General features: G+C 39.0%; 1 protein-coding gene across 1 annotated transcript in view; it reads left to right on the top strand.

Annotated features, from left to right (window-relative positions):
• The window catches only part of LOC139953605 (importin-7-like), a 30,315-nt gene that overhangs the window by 773 nt on the left and 9,378 nt on the right, over window positions 1-20,164 (top strand). The window contains exons 2-20 of the mRNA XM_071953076.1: window positions 664-902; window positions 1,779-1,937; window positions 2,807-2,963; window positions 4,302-4,397; window positions 6,549-6,643; window positions 7,497-7,567; window positions 8,465-8,567; window positions 9,940-9,985; window positions 11,372-11,471; window positions 11,918-12,111; window positions 12,264-12,353; window positions 12,723-12,839; window positions 14,214-14,307; window positions 14,928-15,046; window positions 15,353-15,472; window positions 16,248-16,314; window positions 17,237-17,362; window positions 17,913-18,010; window positions 19,432-19,524. Coding sequence (XP_071809177.1) covers window positions 664-902; window positions 1,779-1,937; window positions 2,807-2,963; window positions 4,302-4,397; window positions 6,549-6,643; window positions 7,497-7,567; window positions 8,465-8,567; window positions 9,940-9,985; window positions 11,372-11,471; window positions 11,918-12,111; window positions 12,264-12,353; window positions 12,723-12,839; window positions 14,214-14,307; window positions 14,928-15,046; window positions 15,353-15,472; window positions 16,248-16,314; window positions 17,237-17,362; window positions 17,913-18,010; window positions 19,432-19,524 — 2,184 coding nt within the window. The remainder of the gene's footprint in view (window positions 1-663; window positions 903-1,778; window positions 1,938-2,806; window positions 2,964-4,301; window positions 4,398-6,548; window positions 6,644-7,496; window positions 7,568-8,464; window positions 8,568-9,939; window positions 9,986-11,371; window positions 11,472-11,917; window positions 12,112-12,263; window positions 12,354-12,722; window positions 12,840-14,213; window positions 14,308-14,927; window positions 15,047-15,352; window positions 15,473-16,247; window positions 16,315-17,236; window positions 17,363-17,912; window positions 18,011-19,431; window positions 19,525-20,164) is intronic.

Here is a 20,164-nt window from a genome sequence, read left to right as displayed (position 1 = left end):
CTGTTCAGACAACTCAACAGACGTTTTTTTCAACGTCAGACAACTCGACATGACAATTGACGGATGGCCGTGAGGGGGGGCCTCAGAACGGGTCGTGCACAGGGCCGGGAAGGGGAGGGGGCTTAGGGTAGGGTTAGGATTTAAACTTGTCTTGGCCATCCATTGAGTTGTCTCAAAGGACAAAGTCGAGTTGTCTGAACCGTCGAGTTGTCCAAACGGTCGAGCTGTCTCAACCGTTGAGTTGTCCAAACGGTCGAGCTGTCTCAACCGTTGAGTTGTCCAAACGGTCGAGCTGTCTCAACCGTCGAGTTTTCCGAACGATGTGGTTGTCCGACGGCAAGATGATCATGTTTGACAGGATCATATTCTGTTATTGACTCTCACATATGTTCGACCCCAAATTTTGATTTCCATTTACCGCAAGCGAAACTGCAAGCTCCACTGGTGACAGAAACTCTTTAAATTCATTTGGCACAACCACACATAGGCCCATTTACAAAAGCCTATTTATTTTATTTTATTTCAATAATACTACTTTCGTTATTAAATATTCACAAAAGTTAATCCATAAATCTAAGAATTCAGAATAGCCTACTCCTTTTTAATATAAAAAAGTTTTTACAATTAAAATTGTGGATAATATTCCTCTTTTTTTTCAAACAGGTACACAAGATCATCGGTTTCTCCCCGACACTTTTACGAGTGTTGATGGACGAAACTATCCCATTCCCTGTCCGTCAAGCGGGCGTCATCTACCTCAAGAACATGGTCACCCAGTTCTGGAATCTACGGGAGCCGGACAGCCCCCTAGAGCCCATCCCGTTTAGCATTCATGAAGATGACAAGGTTGTTGTGAGGAGTAACATCATTGAAGCTATCATAACCAGCCCAGACCTCATCAGGTAAAAGGTGGTGAAGTTTGTGGTATTTTAAAGGATTCATTGTTGTCACAGTAACCTGTGACTTAAAAGAACACGTTGCCTTGGATCGGTCGAGTTGGTCTTTGAAAAGCGTTTGTAACCGTTTTTTATAAAATGCATATGGGTAGAAAGATGTTGTAAAAGTAGAATACAATGATCCACACAAACATGCCTCGAAATTGCACGGTTTTCCTTTTACCTCGTCGACTAACACGGGCGGCCATTTATGGGAGTCAAATTTTTGACTCCCATAAATGGTCGACCGTATTAGTTCGCACAGTAAAAGGAAAACCATGCAATTTCGAGGCAAACTTGTGTGGATTATTATATTCTACTTTTAAAACATCTTTCTAACCATATGCATTTTATAAAAAAAGGTTACAAACGCTTTTTATAGACCAACTCGTCCGATCCAAGGCAACGTGTTCCTTTAACCAAGCAGAGATGACAATATTTAGTGCCCAGAAAGTTGGCGCTTGCACGTATAAGCGGGGAATCTTGATCATAAGCAGTGTTGTAGCTAGACCAACTTTTGTGGTGGGCTCAAAATCCAACGGCTAGCGGTTCAACAAAATTGTTCATGTTTAGATATGGGGGGCCATCATTGCTGAAGTGCAATCTGAGGGAAATCTGTGCTGGGCAGCACAGTGTATTTTGCTAAGAGTGCTGGGCAAAATTTGTGAGTCCTGGGCAAGCCCGCCCGGCACCGCCCACCGTGGCTTCAACACTGATCATAAGCTCAGAATTCCGTAGTAAGCAGAGCCATTATGTTGATAAAGACCAATCTATAGGCCTAACCTCTACCTTTAACTTTTTAGTCGTACCTAAACCGATAGTTTTCTTCCGTTACTTCCACAGGGTGCAACTGGCCGTTTGTCTGAGTGTAGTTCTGAAGTACGACTATCCAGGTCGATGGGACACCGTCTTAGACACACTGTCTAACTACCTAACGGTGGATAATCCTGGTACCCTGCACGGAGCTCTCATCTCTGTGTATCAACTGGTCAAAAACTACGAGTAAGTTTTTGGTTACCAGCCTCTTCTGACCACTACCCCCCCCCCCTCTGACCACCCCCTTACGTTGTCTCCCTATTCACTGTTTACCCCTTGCTTTTTTCGGTGTGCTTTCTGACTCTCTCTCTCTCTATTCACGTACATGTATTTCCACTTGACTGCTCATGTTACACTTAAAGGCAGTGGACACTACTGGTAATTACTCAAAATAATAATTATTAGCATAAAACCTTACTTGGTGACGAGTAATGGGTAGAGGTTGTTGAGAACATTGTGAGAAACGGCTCCCTCTGAAGTGCCATAGTTTTCCACGAATTTGGTTTCGAGACCTCAAGTTTAGAATTTGAGGTCTGGAAACCAACCATCTAAACGCACACAACTTCGTGTGACAAGGGTGTTTTCTTCTTTCATTTTTATCTCGCAATTTTGATGACCGATTGAGCTCAAATTTTCACAGGTTTGTTATTTTATGCATGTGTTGAGATACACTAAGTGAGAAGACTGGTCTTTGACAATTACCAATAGTGTCCACTGCCTTTAAACCTATTCATATAGTGTTGTGTTGTGTTGTCATTTAGCCCAGGGCCCAATTTCACAAAGCCTATAAGCACAAAAACTAGCTCAGCAAAGAAATTATTGCTTAGCAGAACTAGGTTACCAGCCAGAATTACATTAAGTGTGAATTGTCAAGTGCTACATGTAAAATACAACACAACACAACACACACATGCACAATTGCATGCATTTCGCCAACGCAATCTTTTTTTAGCAATCGTCTTGAAACAGAGTGCAAATAAAGGACCAGAATGCAGTTAGGTGGAGTTAGCAAAATGAACTTGATGTCTATTTGTCTGTCTTCATTTAATTCTCAGGTACAAGAAACCGGATGACCGTGAGCCTCTGAACATAGCCATGATGCGTCTATTACCCATAATGCATCACCGATGCGTCCAGCTTCTCCCAGACGCTTCGGACTTGTCCCTCCTCATGCAGAAGCAGATTCTGAAAATAGTCTACGCCATGATTCAGGTAATTAAAAAAACATCTTTATGCAAGCTTTTTTGATAAATAATATTGAAAACTATTTATAAGGCCCTTTTTTTGTTAAGTTACAAAACGCCGAGTATTTACTGCGAGGTGATTGGGACAAAGTCTGAATTTTTAGACATAATATGCTGCCAATCCAGCCAAGAACACCGAGGCAAACCCCACTTGGTTCTTTTACATGCATTACACAACACACAGGACCAACAGGTTTATGTCCCATCCGAAAGACGAAGCAATGGTTCAGGTACTCTAAAAAGGAAAATTGTTTTGCAAGCTCTTGTATTAGTGGTAAATAATATTAAAAAACAAAACAATTTTTAATGCGCCTTTTTCCAAAGGTTACAAAATGCTGAGTTTTTACTGCAAGGTGAGTGGGACGACGTCTGAATTTTTAGACCTAATCCTTAGCACCATGTAATGGTTTACAAGGTGATGTGGCGCAACATGCTGCCAATCCAGCCAAGAACACCGAGGCAAACCCCACTGTGTTCTTTTACATGCATTACACAACACACTGGACCAACAGGTTTAAGTCTCATCCGAAGGACGAAGCAGTGGTGAAGTGTCTTGCTTAAGTGTTACGACTGGGGAGTCGAACCTACACTCTGCTGATCCGAAACACCAGTGTTTGAACACTTCCACTAGCAGAGTGTGGGTTTGAATCCCAGCTGTAACACTTGTGCCCTTTTCTAATCGACAATTGACCAGTGGTGTAGCCCAGTTGGCAGTGCGTGGGGGGGGGGGGGTCTTACCAAGACTCAATGCCCAGCAAAATACATATTTCTAAATATAATAATAATAATAATAATAATATGGATTTATAATGCGCACTTTTCCAGAAAACCGATCAAGGCGCCTACACAAAATGAAAACATTACACAATAGAAAATGAAGAATAAACAAAACATAATGAAACCCAATGAAAGTCTAAGTGAACAAGTGTGTTTTCAGTTCCCTCTTAAAGTTGTTGAGAGATGTTGTTTGGTGAAGTGAGACTGGGAGCTTATTCCAAAGGGCAGGAGCAGCTTTGGCGAAAGCACGGTCTCCGTAACGAATTGTTCTAGACCTTGGCTCTACCAGCAAGTGAGATCCAGCAGACCGTAGAGCACGACTGCTGTGCTTAGTGAAGATGAGTTCACAAAGATACTGTGGGGCTGTGCATTGATCTGAGACACAGCTATTGATAATGAGTATCAAATGTCACAGAGTAAGAACACAGTCGAAAGGCCATGCAAATTATTTCAAATCCAGGTTAAAACCATGGCAGCAAAGTTATTTGTTTTAATTCTTTATATTTGTTTGTCCTTTCTGTTTGTGTAGTACCATCTTCCGTTAGATTTAGTCAACAAGGAAGTGTTCAAGTTTGATCAATGGATGGAGATATTACAGACCATTGTCGGCAGGCCCGTTCCCGAGGTATGTAGTTTGAACTTTGATTTTAACCATTTCACTTTGGTACTTGATACACACGTCTGTTGAATGCCGATAGGATAAGTGCTCGTTCCAAAAGAAGCTTCAATGTGAAACTGTAGAAAGTGTTCTTCTCATTTTGATTCCGGTCTTATAACACATTTTCTTGTTATTCTTTGATAACAAGCTGTGAAGATTGATTGGTCGACTTTCAGTATGAGGGTGGGGGAAGCGCGCGAATTTACAATGCTTGTCAAAAGAGGGCGCTTCTCTTGAATAATTGAATAATTTACACAGGGGTAAGGAAATGCTACATAATAAATAAATGCAATCAAAATAAAATTTGGGGTACCATTTCTCTGACCGTCACACATGTATGTGACGGGCTCTCTAAAAATGAGTCGCGTGTCGCACAACCCACTTTCCAGTACAGGGCTGGGGGTTTTTTCATGTGGTTTTATGCGTCCTTAGGGTCTTTGTTTTACATCTGAAATACAAACTTTGTTTTTGATCGCTAAAGATGAATAAAACATGTTCTTTTATGTTCTATCCTTAGACATCAATAGTTGATGTTTTTATTAAACGGGCTGTTTCCCCATTATGGGTTATTTTCAGATTATGACGCAATCTATTTTTCAAAATGTCTTCACTCTTTGAACCACACATCACACAAGTGTGTAAGATATGTCAAAATGAAGCTTGTTGTGTTCTTTTCAGTCATGTATAAAAAAAACAGTAAGTTAATCCCCCCCCCCCTGTGACCCATTTTTACATAGCCCATCACATATATGGTTCTTCAATGTTTGTCACAATGTAGATTAAATTGTACCATTATTTTTGTACTTACCTGTGGAGAAAATGGATCAGTCCTTATTTTAACTTACCCTTTTTACAAACTTGGCACAGTCCTATTAGCATAACTCAAACTAGTTTAGATCACCAGCCGTCGATTTCACCAAACTCTTCCTAACTTAGGATTCATCTTATGACTTAGGATGGGTTCAGTTCCGTATCCAAATCTGTAGGACGCATTGAACCCATCCTAAGTTAGGACGGGTTACTCGTCCTAAGTCGAGTTAGGATTAATCCTAGCGTTTCGTGAAATCGGCTGCAGGTACCTTTATTTTTGTTACTTACCTGCGGAGAAAATGGATCAGTCCTTATTTTAACTTACCCTTTTTACAAACTTAATGGAACAGTCTTATTAGCATAACTCCAACTAGTTTAGATCACCAGGTACTCAGGCCGTGGTTTTGGGCGTGCACTGTTGAGCCCCTGGTATGTTCCTTTTGTTGGAAGCAACCTTTGTTGCACATGCAGAATTTTTTGGTGTACCATTTGCTACTTTGTTCATTGGTGGAATGTTTCTTTAAACCTTTTAACTAGTTCCTTTTGTTGAAACCAGCCTTTGTTGCACACACATAGTACTTTTTGGTGTGCCATTTGTTACTTTGTTCATATGGTGGAATGTTTCTTTAAGCCTCTTACTAGATTTCAATTAGGCTTAATGTAGCACATAGAAGCCATAATGAATTTGTAGCACAAACAATTGGCTACAAATCTTAGAAGCCACAATGAATTTGTAGCGCAAGCAATCAAGCTACAAAACTGATTGTAAGTGTCTTTATCTTCAGCTTAGTGGTGGATAAAATAGTAGAAGAATAACAGGAATGACTTGTAAGGGTGTGGTTGAAGACAAAGAAAGTGAGCGAGAAATAAAAGCATGTGCAAATGCTGTGTGAAGTCAGTTGAGCTCAAGACCTGAGAGCAAGAGGACGTGTGAGGTTCTGCTCCAGCCAGCAACCAGTGCATGTTCCTTGGGCAGATTTGAGCATCAGTTGGCATACAATTTGTATGCCAAAGCCTTCGAAGTTTAATGCGGTATTGCCGTCGCCCAGCCAGCCAACATCCTTTCCTTCTTTTCTAATACTGGTTTGGGCCGTTCTATTTTTATTTTTATTTTTTAGGTCAATTTCTAAAGGAAATAGATTTAACCATTAATAGATTGCAGAGTAGTGATTTAAAACTAAACGTTAATAATTGGGTTTCATGTTAGCAAGTTTTCAAGCTCGCATTTTGAGCTCAGAGTTGTTTTTTTTGTTTTTTTTGCTGGTGCAGGACTTGATCATATTTTGTTTACTCTTTGTATTTTTGTAGTCTTCCCTCCAAGTGGATATTGATGACAGACCGGAGCTGCCATGTTGGAAAGTCAAGAAGTGGGCGCTGCATATTCTAGCCAGAGTCTTCGAACGGTGAGCTTTTAAAAGCTTTTCACACATGGGCAATTCCAGCGTTACGGCCATTACATTTCAGACAGTTTTCAGAACAGCTCAGCAAACACATCTTCCAAATGTTTATCTAAAATCTTTCATTACCACAACATAGAAGTCCGTATGGACAGCATACACTTTGAATTTCAGTCTGTATCTCTTCATCATTTATTAGATATCACTCATTAATGCTGCTGTTACGGCCATCACATTTTTTTTGGACATAATAGTTGACTACCCTTTACATTTGTACAAAAGTTTGTGAGTTTTGGGTTCCCATCCATGTTTTGGTACCAAATAGTCAATTAGTTATTGTGTAAAAGATGTAGAGGTACATTTGACCGAATTTGTTGCAATTTTAGTCTCGAGAGCACAAAACATGACGTTGCGGACATTACATATGAAGCATTTTGGACATTACAACTTTTGACCACTGTTTTCTTTCAGTAGCTGAAAAAAGTGTTGAAATGATGCAATTTCTTTCTTCACTTGATCATCAAATATAGACTGTATTCCAGTTTAAATTAAAAACTAACCTTTTATACAAAGTTCATTTTTATCTGATCATTTTCTGTGGGATTGCCCCCATGTTAAAGGCATATGCTTTTGGTTATTGTCGAAGTTCAGTGACATTTGGGATCAATTGGTTATTGAAGGTTGCAAGAGAATGTTTCATGCTAAGCAAATTTGTCTGTGCTTAGCAGCTCTATGTTATAGGGCCCAGTTTAGCACTTTAGTTCCCCCATAGGTCTTGGCTGTTCCACTTTGACAAGTAGACATTGATGAGTTGTTAATCAAATATTTCTGACCTGATTTTTGAATTGAAATTATACAGATATGGAAGCCCAGGAAATGTCGTCAAAGAGTATGTCAAATTCTCGGACTGGTTCTTGAAGACGTTTTCGGGTGAGTACATCTAAAAATGTTTTAGCGTGTTTGGCCGAGTAAAGCCCTCTTCACAATTCTAGAAAATGCGAAGGAAATATTGACATTTAAAATTCACAATGAACGGTTCAGACGAGTTGAGCTCTTGCGAAATGTTTGCGGGACAATCTTCTCTTCAAACATATGTCTTACTTAGTGCTTTTTCAAAAGAGGAAGTACAGTATGCATGTTAAACTTTTCTGGTGTAACTAGAACAATATTGGTCCAGTAAGTATTTTGAGCACAGGCCCAGTCTTTGCTTTTGTGGATTTTTCCTGAAAGTCGAACTCTGAACTTGCCCTGCTCTCTGTTGATTGAACTATCCAGGGCCCAATTTCATGGCTCTGCTTACCAAAAGCACAGAATCGGCGCTTACGGAAGCAGGGAATTCTGTGCTTACGGCAAGCGTATTTCACGGGTTAGCGGCGAATTTTGGCTTCTGCGCGTGCGTACTCCACGATACTAGGCATTCTAGGGTTACAAGGCTAGCGCAGAAATTTGGCGCTTGCACGTAAGCGGGGAATCGTAAGCGCAGAATTCGGCGGTAAGCAGAGCCATGAAATTGGGCCCAGATCTATTTCTTTGGTCCCCCTAAATGTTTTTGGTCAGGGGTGCCAATCTGAAACCGTTCAACCAGCGAGTATCACTGCTGTATAGCCAGGGATCACACCTTAGTTTACCAAACAACCTCGGATGTGGCAGCCAGAGGATCAACCTCAGGGATGCAAATTTTTATTCCAAACACCAATTCCAGGCATGCGCCAATTTCCCTTGCTGTTTTGTTATTTTATTCCTGTGTTTTGTATTGTTCTTGTTACGCTGAATAAATAAAAAATAATAATATATTGAAACTTTGTGATTTTTTTTCCTCCTTTACAGCATCAACCCTGAGGGTACTTCTAGTCGTCCTAGACCAGTATCGTCAGAAGTGGTACGTGGCACCAAGGGTTCTGCAACAGGCTCTCAACTACGTCAACACGGGGTCGGTATTTAGGTCTTCCTATTACAATGGCCCAATTTCATAGAGCTGCTAAGCACAAAGTCTTGCTTAGCTTGGAATTACCTCTATAAAAACAGGATTACCAACCAAATTTCCACATGATTTTCGGGATGAGCGAACAACAGCTGAATACCAGTAACAAGCAATATGCAACAAATGGAAATTTCTTGGTTGGTAACCCTGTTTTTAATCAAGGAAGAAATTTCATGCTAAGCAAATTTTTGTGCTTAGCAGCTCTATGAAAAGACACTGGACACCTTTAGTAATTGTCAAAGACCAGCACTTGGCGTATCCCAACATATGCATGAAGCAACAAACCTGTGAAAATTTGCATTGAAGCTGCGAGAAAATAATGAAAGAAAAAACATCCTTGTCACACTAGGTTGTGTGCTTTCAGATGCTTAATTTTGAGACCTTAAAATCAAATTCTAAGGTCTCAAATCAAATTCGTGGAAAATTACTTCTGTCTTGAAAACTACATCACTTCAGAGAGAGAGCTGTTTCTCACAGTGTTTTATACCATCAACCTCTCCCCATTACTCGTAATCAAGAAAGGTTTTTTGATGATAATTATTTTGAGTAATTACCAATAGTGTCCACCTTTAAAGCCATTAAACACTTTCAGAACAGAAAAAAAGAAAAAAGAATCACAGATTTACAAATAACTTACCGGGTTTACAGAAAGTAATGGTAAAAGACTTATCTTGAAATATTAGTCCATGAAATGCTTTACTTTTTGAGAAAACATTAAAACGATTGTAAATTCTCGACATTGAGAATTACGGATTTATAGTAAACACATACCATGACACGGCGAAACGTGTGGAAGCAAGGGTGGGTTTTCCCTACTCCGATGACAGATTGAGCCTAAACTTTCACAGGTTTGTTATTTTTTATATATATAAGTTGTGATACTCGAAGTGTGGGCCTTGGACAATACTGTTTACCGAAAGTGTCCACTGGCTTTAAAGGATTTGGGTACCTTTTCAAAATGTCCGTTAGTTTTACATTAAACTTACAGGGTTTGAAGATAATGATAGTGGAAAGCTTCCCTTCAAATATTACTTACTGAGGTGCTGTAGTTTTTGAAAAATGGGTAAAACAATGTCATGAAAGTACGTTTGTAAATGGTTAAAATAATTTTTGTCTCATGAGACGAAAATTATTTTCATGACATTGTTTTACTCACTTCCCAAAAACTACAGCACCTCACCATGTAATATTTTCAGGGAAGCTTTCTACTATCATTATCTTCAAACTGTGTAAGTTTAGTGTAAATCTGTGGACATTGTGTTTTTTGTCCTACCAAAGTTACATAGACCCTTTAAGTTCTACTTTTCTTATATCATTTCAGAGTCAGCCACGCCTTCGCCTGGAAATTTATCAAGCCACATATTCAGGTGAGTGTATGAAATGGAACTTTGGGGCTTTTTTGTCTTTTTTTTGTCTTCTCTGGTGACATACATTTAAACATTTTTTTGTGCATTACATTTTTGTGACATTGATCTATTTTTGTGCATTATATTTGTGTGACATTGATATATTTTTTGTGCATTATATTTGTGTGACATTGATATATATTTTTTGTGCATTATATTTGTGTGACATTGATATATATTTTTTGTGCATTATATTTGTGTTGCATTGATATATATTTTTTGTGCATTATATTTGTGTGACATTGAAATATATTTTTTGTGCATTATATTTGTGTGACATTGAAATATATTTTTTGTGCATTATATTTGTGTGACATTGATATACATGTGTGTTTTTCTGCATTATATTTTCTTGTTGCATACAACATTGATATATTATTTGTGCTACATACTTTCTTTTGTGGCATACATTGATATTTCTTGTGCGATATTTTTTCTTGTGTTGCATTCATTGATATAATCCCACTGCAATATATTTTCTTTTGTAGCATTCCTTAACATAGGCCTAGTTGGTTTTTCTTGCGTAGCATTCATTGACATATTTCCACTGCAATATATCTCCTAGTATAGAATTCATTATTAATTTCCACTGCCATATACTTTCTAAACAGCATTCGTTAATAATTTCCACAGCAATATACTTTTTAAAATTTTTTATTCATCAATATATTTCCACTGCGATATACCTTCTAGTGTAGCATTCATTAATAATTTCCACTGCCATATACTTTTTATTTTTTTTATTTAAAATATATTTCCACTGCAATATATTTTCTTGTGTAACATGCATCGATATATTTTCTTGTGTAGCATGCATTGATATAGGCCTAGACGTATTTTCGTGTATAGCATTCCTTAAAATAGGCCTACTTGTATTTCTTATTTTCTTTAACTTCCACTTCCTTGTGGCACCTTCTTTTTCTGTCATTCGCTGACAATTTCAAGACATGTCCTTTTTACTCTTGCACTATACAACTTGTTTTTTTATTCCTTTAGGAGTGGACAACACCTTTTTTCCTGTATTACATCTCTCTTCAATTTGCATATATTTCCATGTTTCTCTTGAATTGTCGTGATTGACATTTCAATTCCTCTGATATTTATCAATTGCCACTGCATTTATATCACATTTATTACTCTAGATATGTATATTTTATCTGCATTCATTGTTTATTTTTCCCCCGGTCTTCTCTGGCGCTTTTTTTTTTCGGTCTTCTCTGGCGTTTTTTTTTACCATTTTGAATCCTCACTACAGCCCAGTTCATACTTCCTGCGAATGCGATTGCGTTCGCAGGAAGTATGAACCGGGCTTTACCTCTCTTTTTTTGTGTTTTCTTTTTACGGCAGCCCATCATTCAAGAAGTTCTTTTCCCGCTGATGTGCTACACAGACGAGAATGAAGAACTATGGAACGAGGATCCCTACGAGTATATTCGCATCAAGTTTGGTTAGTATACCTTAAAGACACTGGACACTATTGGTAATTGTCAAAGACCAGTCTTTTTACTCTGGTACTTCAACATATGCATAAAATAACAAACCTGTGAAAATTTGAGCTTCATTGGTCGTCGGAGTTGCGAGACAACTATGAAAGAAAAAAACACCCTTGTCACAGGAAGTTGTGTGCTTTCAGATGCTTGATTTCGAGACCTCAAATTCTAAATCTGAGGTCTCAAAATCAAATTCGCGGAAAATTACTCCTTTCTCGAAAAACTACATCACTTCAGAGGGAGCCAATTCTCACAATGTTTTATACTATCAACCTCTACCCATTACTCGTTACCAAGTAAGGTTTTATGCTAACAATTATTTTGAGTAATTACCAATAGTGTCCACTGCCTTTAATGACAGTTATATTATACTCGTCCAATCGATCTGTTGAAACTGTTTCAGATGCGTTTGAGGATTTCATCTCTCCTGTTGCGGCCGCGCAGACTGTTCTCCGATCCTGCGCTGGTAAGAGGAAGGAGGTCCTACAGAAGACAATGGGGTTCTGTATGCAGGTTATGACCGAGCCAGGCATGGAGCCGAGGAAGAAAGATGGCGTCATGCACATGGTCGGCACCATGGCAGATATCCTACTCAAGGTATGGGGGTCATGTCACAAGGGGTGCAGTTTATTTTTTATTCATAGTTTCTTCATATTTTAAATAATCATTGTAATAATAATTCAACTTAGTTTAAACGAATATAACATTTCTCAAGTTTGACTCTTTGTTTTTTAACCCTTTTTCTGCAGAAAAAAATGTACAAAGAGCGCATGGAACAAGTCCTCGTTAATAATATCTTCCCAGAATTCAACAGTGAGATGGGTTACATGAGAGCAAGGGTAAGCGCCCCCCCCTTACTCTCCCATTAACCCCCCCCCCCTCGATTATTATAATTAAAAATTACCTTCTTAAAATCATTTAACACTTTTTTCTAATACTTCATGGTATAAGCACAAACCTGCGAGGGTTTTTCTAGATGTTTGTGTCAGTGGGCTCCAAGGAAGTGGCACCATAAACCTTCTACTCATTCCTCAGTAACTTTTGATAAAAATAAAAGAAAGATCTCGTTGAAACTGCTCACTCCCAAACCATTGGGGACCCATTTCTCACTCCATCTCTTATCCCCGTGCAATACAGCACAGGGCAGGCTTTTTTGGTAATAAATAACTGTTATTTTATCTTGCTGTATAAACTGTTATTCCCCACAGGCCAACTATGTCGTCCACGCTTTCTGCGAAGCTCCTTTCAAGAATGAACGGAACTTACAGACGGCCTTAGACCTCACTCGTAACAGTCTAATACACGATAAGGAAATGCCCGTTAAGGTACGTCATCTTTCCTGTCTGAATCTTTCAAAATCTATCAGTTTTATTCCATAGTTCAGCCCGTTTTCTGTAATTTTACGACATTAAAGGCAGTGGACACTATTGGTAACTACTCGAAATAATTATTAGCATAAAACCTTTCTTGGTGACGAGTAATGGGGAGAGGTTGGTGGTATAAAACATTGTGAGAAACAGCTCCCTCTGAAGTGCCATATTTTTTCGAGAAAGAAGTAATTTTCCATGAATTTGATTTCGAGACCTCAGGTTTAGAACTTGAGGTCTGGAAATCAACCATCTAAACGCACCCAACTTCGTGTGACAGGGGCGTTTTCTTCTTTCATTATTATCTCGCAACTTTGATGACCGATCGAGCTCAAATTTTCACAGGTTAGTTATTTTATTCATATTTTGAGATACACCAACTGTGAAGGCTATTCTTTGACAATTACCAATAGTGTCCAGTGTCTTTAAAAATCCGTGTAAAGCACACTTGAAGCTAGATCAAGTCATACTCATTTTGGTTGTAACCATAATACACCGATAAGCGTTAGCACTGTATGCTCAGGCATATGAATCGGGCGGGATTGGGAACCAACGACTTTTTGCAATTCTAGAGCAGTGTCATAGGTGTACAACCCTAACCCTGGACTACCGAGATTGCCCGGTAGCTTCATACAGAGGCAGTTTGAATCCTTTGTTTTAGCAGTGGGTAATACATCGACTTAATAGATGTCAAATTTGCATCGGGATGAAGAATTTTAATATTGGTTTTACCTATTTACACCAATGTGTGCTGGCACTGTACACTCGGTACGTTCCCAAGTTCTGTGACCAATGTGAATATTCTTTATTCCCGATTCAAATTTAACATCTATAAATGTGACCCGCTACGTGAAAATGAGTCAGATGTTGACAATTTCAAGAATTGAGCTGTATGCGTGGCTGGAAAGAACACACCAGCAGCAGTAATTTGGTATATGTCTAAGCTTTGGGGTGTGTCGCGTTGCTGAGTTACTCCCGTTTAAAATTAGCCAAAACATCACAAGAAAAGTGGTGTTTTAAACTACCATTTCGCGCGTAAGGATACAAGTTAGACATAAGCATGATCACAAAATTGTTGTATTCATAGCTTTATAGCCTAAAGGTAAGTGTTCTCAAGGTTAACCATGCAAATAAAGATCTTAAAAAGTAAACTGTCCATAACTTAACAATGCATTGGGCGACATCTGACTCATTTTCACGTAGCGGGTCACAAATAGATGAACGCGCTTTGCAAAATTTTCTCTGTTCATCGGGCATATTTTTAGATCATTCCCTCTAACGGCATTGTATTCATCCTTTTAACAAACCTGTTTTGTTTTGAAACCTTTGCAGGTGGAGGCGGCCATAGCACTCCAAGAACTCATCACCAGCCACGAAGAGAAAGCCAAGCTCTACATCCAACCATTCGTCAAAGACATCTTACAAGGTACAAACCATAAATCAGGCCCAAATTTCTTAAAGCCGTTAAGCAGAAAATACTGCTTGACAAATTTCTTTACTAAGCTAAAACTGAGTCAGGCACCAGCCACAACAGTGTAAACTTAAAGCCATTGGACACCTTCGGTAAACAGTATTGTCCAAGGCCCACACTTCAGGTATCACAACTTTTATTTAAAATAACAAACCTGTGAAAATTTAAGCTCAATCGGTCTCCGCACGTTTCCTCGTGTGATGACATGTGTTTAAAATAAATTCGTAATTCTCGCTATCAAGAATTGATTTTATATAAATGTTTTCTCAAGAAGTAAAGCATTTCATGGAATAATATTTCAAGAGAAGTCTTTAAACCATGTAAGTTATTTGTAAATCTGTGAACCTTTTTTTTTTATGTACCGAAAGTGTATAATGGCGTAAATGCTATTTTGGCTGGTTAACTGTTTCTGTTTCCTGTGCTTAGAAAGTTTGTGTGCTTGCAGGTTTTTATGAAATTGGCCCTCGTAATTCAAGGGGTCTATTTCCTGGATATTTCACTGGGAAATTCTTGTGTGACAACAAAGCGTCCGGGGTTAACAATGTGTGCTTGGTGTTTTTTGTTCTCCCCTCCAGCGCTACTGATCGTGATCAGAGAAACGGAGAACGATGATCTAACGGAGGTGATGCAGAGATTGATCACTACCTACGGCAATGAGATCATCCCAATAGCTGTGGAAATCACTCAACACTTGGTGAGTTCAGAGCGATAAATTTTGGATGAGGTTAGCTTGATGATTTCTGTTACCGCCCCTTCATGAATTCGCTCTAGTAGAGTTAAAGGCACTACCTCCCCAATTTCATTGTATTTTAGGTGTCACGACTGTGATCCGAACCCACACCCTGCTGATCAAACACCAGTGCTTGAATCCGGTGCTCTTAACCGCTCGGCCATGACACTGCCACGTATTTTAGTATAAGAGTGATTACAAAACCTTCCCTTTATCCCTATGTTTTTATGATGTTGACATGATCATTCTTTGTTTGTTTTCGTTGTCTAGGCAACCACATTCTCTCAGGTGATTGACGCTGAGGAGAGTATGGACGACCGAGCAGCGACTGCCATGGGTATTCTTAATACAATAGAAACCATCTTAAATGTTGTGGAAGAAAAGCAAGAGGTACGTCCGCAAAGAATTTGATTTTTAAACAAGAAACTTCGATTTGCCGTTTCCTCAAAATTAATTTCAACAGTGTAGTGGATTGAACAGTGGACACCATCAGGGCCCAATTTCATAGAGCTGCTTAGCATAAAAATTTGCTTAGCATGAAATTGCTTCCTTGATAAAAACAGGATTACCAACCAAATTTCCACGTGATTTTCAGGATAAGCAAACAACAGTTGAATACCAGTAACAAGCAATATGCAACAAATGGAAATTTGGTTGGTAATCCTATTTTTATCAAGGAAGAAACTTCATGCTAAGCAAATTTTTGTGCCAAGCAGCTCTATGAAATTGGGCCCAGGGCCTAATTCATGGCTCTGCTTACCGTAAGGGCAAAGATTCAGCACTTACCAAAACAGGAGTGATTTTTGCTTACGTGGAATTCTAAGCTCACAAAGCTAGCACAGAAATTTTGCACTTGCAAAGTAGGCGAAGAATGGTGATTGTAGGCGTAAGCAAAGCCATGAACATGCCTGATACTTCACAGAGGCAGTGAAGGCGACCGCCTCCATGGCCCCTGGTCGTTGCCTTGGTGCCCTTAAAATGCTCCAGTAGAAATTTACAAAGGGTGCCCTTAACACAATGATTCCTTACCAAGGAAAAAATGCCTTGGTGCCCCCGCCGTTTCAAAAACGCAACATACGGCCCTGCATGAAATTGGGCCCAGCAGAGATGTCCCAAGCTCATAAAAAAAAATCTTTACATTCAATGATTATTTTTAAATCAACAGATAGTTGTACAACTTGAGGGCATCGTGTTGAATGTGGTTGCAGTAGTCTTACAAAATAGTGTACTAGGTGAGTCACAATGCCATGTACCCATTTATACTCCTTGGTGCAGAGAAGCAATTAAAGTGAAGTGTCTCTCTCAATGTCTCAAGTGTCGTGACCGGGTTTTGACCAACCTAACCCAACTAAACCCCCAGAACTTGAATTCAGTGCTAAAAAATACTCCTTGGTGAAGAGAAGCAATTAAAGTGAAGTGTCTCGCTCAATGGCTCGAGTGTCGTGACCGGGTTTTGACCAACCTAACCCGACTAAACCCCCAGAACTTGAATTCAGTGCTAAAAAATACTCCTTGGTGAAGAGAAGCAATTAAAGTGAAGTGTCTCGCTCAATGGCTCGAGTGTCGTGACCGGGTTTTGACCAACCTAACCCGACTAAACCCCCAGAACTTGAATTCAGTGCTAAAAAATACTCCTTGGTGAAGAGAAGCAATTTAAGTGAAGTGTCTCGCTCAATGGCTCAAGTGTCGTGACCGGGTTTTGACCAACCTAACCCAACTAAACCCCCAGAACTTGAATTCAGTGCTCAAAAATACATACAACTATAATCTCACCAAATATTTTGTTAAATCGGTGAATCTCCCTGCCCTGTTCAGTTCGATGAACTTATGTGTATTTGCTAATGGGATGAGTAGGCATGATATAGTAGTGTTTTCCGATTTGTTTGCCCTCTGGAAAAATCTGGAAAACTGTTTTTGTTAACGAGGCCTAAAAAGTCTATTGGAGCCTACATCTTGTGGGGGCCTACGGCTTGTGTACATGTACATGAGGTCCGGCCTTGTACTCGATGAAATTTTCCTCCTTTTACCCCCCCGAGGATCAAACATCATGCCTGGCTAAGGAGCCCTATACACCATGACATCTTTTGGTTGTGGGTTTGTGGTCGAAAAAACTTGAGTGTAATTTTTGTTTCCTTGATTTTTTGCATATTTTAGATTTTTATGAGGAGGTGATGTCGTTAATCTTCAGTATGACCTGTACGCATATATCACCCCCTCTATGGCAAGTCTTTGAGATGCTCTACGCCACGTTCGAGCAGGACGGGTACGACTACTTCGTTGGTAAGTTCAAATCCTTCTTTGAGGGCGCCCTAACAAATATTGTTATCACTTCCGGGGGTATATTCCAGGCCTGTTACTTCAAGGCGATATCCGTGCACACTGGTCATTGCCTTGGTGCCTTTGAAATGCTCCAGTAGAAATTTACAATTTCATCACTGGGTGCCCTTTAGGAAATGCCTTGGTGTCCGTCCCTATAAAGGAACACGTTGCCTTGGATCATTCGAGTTGGTCTTTGAAATGCGTTTGTAACCATTTGTTGCAAAATACGTATGGTTGGAAAGATGTTTTAAAAGTAGAATACAATGATCCACACAAACACGCCTCGAAATTGCACGGTTTTCCTTTTACCTTGATGACGAACACGGTCGGCCATTTATGGATAAATGGCCAACTGTCTTAGATCGCAAAGTAAAATGAAAACCACGCAATTTGGAGTTGAAAATACGGCAGATTGACACCTTATCCTCATGCAGACTCGGGTCCACTCCTACTGGGCGATTAAAGTAATGTGTAAAAATGTTTTGCTTATTGATTTTGTTATGTTTTTCAGAAATGATGCCAGCCTTACATAATTACGTCACCACTGATCCCCAAGCCTTCTTGTCCAATCCTAGACATCTTGAAATCATCTATAACATGTGCAAGAAGGTTCGTCAATTTTTCTATTTTTCATATCTCGCTGAAGTCGTTTTCCAACACATCTTATTAATTTTGGTTTTTACCCATACACCGATGTGGGTTATTAATGTATACTCGGTGCTTACCCGAGTCCTGTGAAAAAATATCACAGACAAAAATACTCGGGTAGGATTCGAACCCACGATCCGTGCAGTTCTAGAGCAGTGTCTTGCCAACTAGACTACCGAGATCATCTTGTTTTATTTTCTTGCATCTTTTGACGTTCTACTTTTACAACTGGTGAACCAAAGAAGGTATCAACATTAGTGCTGGGCGAATAGTGAAATTTTGTTATTCGGATACCGCTGGCCAACTATCCGAAATTAACCGGATATTCGAATAGTTTTTTCGCCGCTAGAGGGCGCTATTTAAAAAAAAAATATTAAAAAAATATTTTAAAAATATTTTTTGGGGGGCCACTAGAGGGCGCTGTTCGTTTGTGAATGAGATCTTATGGGCGGATTGATATTAGTTTTAGACAGTGTCACTCGGTTCATTCATAAAAATGACCGGATCTAATTTAAAGATGGCGATTTGCTTTTTCTTTTGATCGTGATTGACTCTACGTGAAGGAAAACTTTTGTAATCTTTGAACAAATTACGTCAGAAATGTCATTGTTTTAACTCTTCACGGAGGTGAGCATAGTTAAATACTAAATTTATGCTGTTTTATGCTGTCTTAATAGAAGTTTCATAAGGATTCAGACAAAAAATTCATATCAGTTGTCGCCCGACGTCCGCGGATATTCGGATATTAAAGAATATCCGGTTACTCGGTTGTAATTACAGGACTATCCGGTTTATAAATAGGTATTCGCGCCCTATGCGGATATCCGGTTAAGAAAAAAAAGGCATTCGCGGTTACGGATAGGAAAACCTATTCGCCATTAACCGGATATTCGAATAATTCGCCCAGGCCTAATCAACATATGGTTTTAAACAGCATAGAAGTTTCTTTAAAATTTGTAAGTTTCATGAGGTTTTGGTTAGGGCTCAATGAGCGTTCGTGTTTGGGGTTTAAGCTTATAAGCTTTGCTTCTTAGTGAGCTCCCTGCAGTATCATAAAAGTGTATAAATTTCTACCTGGCTAAACTATATTATTTGGTACATGTATTGTATATATTATTGCTTGTATTGGATTTGTTATTCTGGAAACAAATAAACTTTCAACCTTTAATAAAAAAAATTGATAGAAATGACCTGGGTTGACAAGCGATGTTTTTCGTTTCATATATTTGTTTGATGTTATTGGTTATTGGTTATGCTCCCCGTAGAGCCAAGATAAGTAGGATTTGGTTATGTTTTTGTAGATAGATTTTTTTATATTTTTGTTGACGTTTTTGGTGAAATTTTTGGTTGATGTTGATGTTGTTGTTGTTGTTTACATGTAGATACTTGATGAAGAGGCTGGTGATGACCCCGAGAGCCACGCAGCCAAACTTCTTGAGGTCATACTCCTTCAATATAAAGGAGAAATCAATCAGGTAAAGATATTTATGTGGAAGTGTTGTGGCCGAGCGGTTTGGAGCACAGAATTCAAACTCTGGTGTTTCTGATCAGCAGAGTGTGGGTTCGTAAAGCAGTTGGTCCCATGTGTTGTGTAATGCATGTAAAAGAACCCAGTGCACTTATCAAAAAGAGAAGGGGTTCGCCCCGGTGTTCCTGGTTGTGGCTGCTTAATGCGCCGTAGCACCTTGTAAACCCTTATAAGTGCTACATAATTGGGTCTCAGAATTCATCACTGCAATAACCCATCTTTTTAAAAGTTTGTATATACTCGGCGCCTTGAGTACCTTGTTTGGTAGTTACGTGCGCTATATAAGACTTCAATATTATTACTATTATTATTATTTATGGTATGTCGTGGCCTACTAAATTATTATTATTGAATATTAATTTTTTTTTTAAAGAAAACAATTTGTTTTTTCAACTCCAAATCATTAAAACTTACCCAGTCAGTTTCCCTTGTGGTTTATTATTTGATTTCAGATAATATTCTGAAATTTCTCATCTCTACTTAAAGACTCTGGACACTATTGGCAATTGTCAAAGACCAGTGTTCTCACTTGCTGTATCTCAACATATTCGTAAAGTAACAAGCCTGTGAAAATTTCCAGCTCAATC

This window comes from Asterias amurensis, chromosome 22 (assembly GCF_032118995.1).
Source record: "Asterias amurensis chromosome 22, ASM3211899v1".
Classification (NCBI taxonomy): domain Eukaryota; kingdom Metazoa; phylum Echinodermata; class Asteroidea; order Forcipulatida; family Asteriidae; genus Asterias; species Asterias amurensis.
Note: the sequence above shows the minus strand (reverse complement) of the source record. Positions and strands in the feature narration are given on the sequence as shown.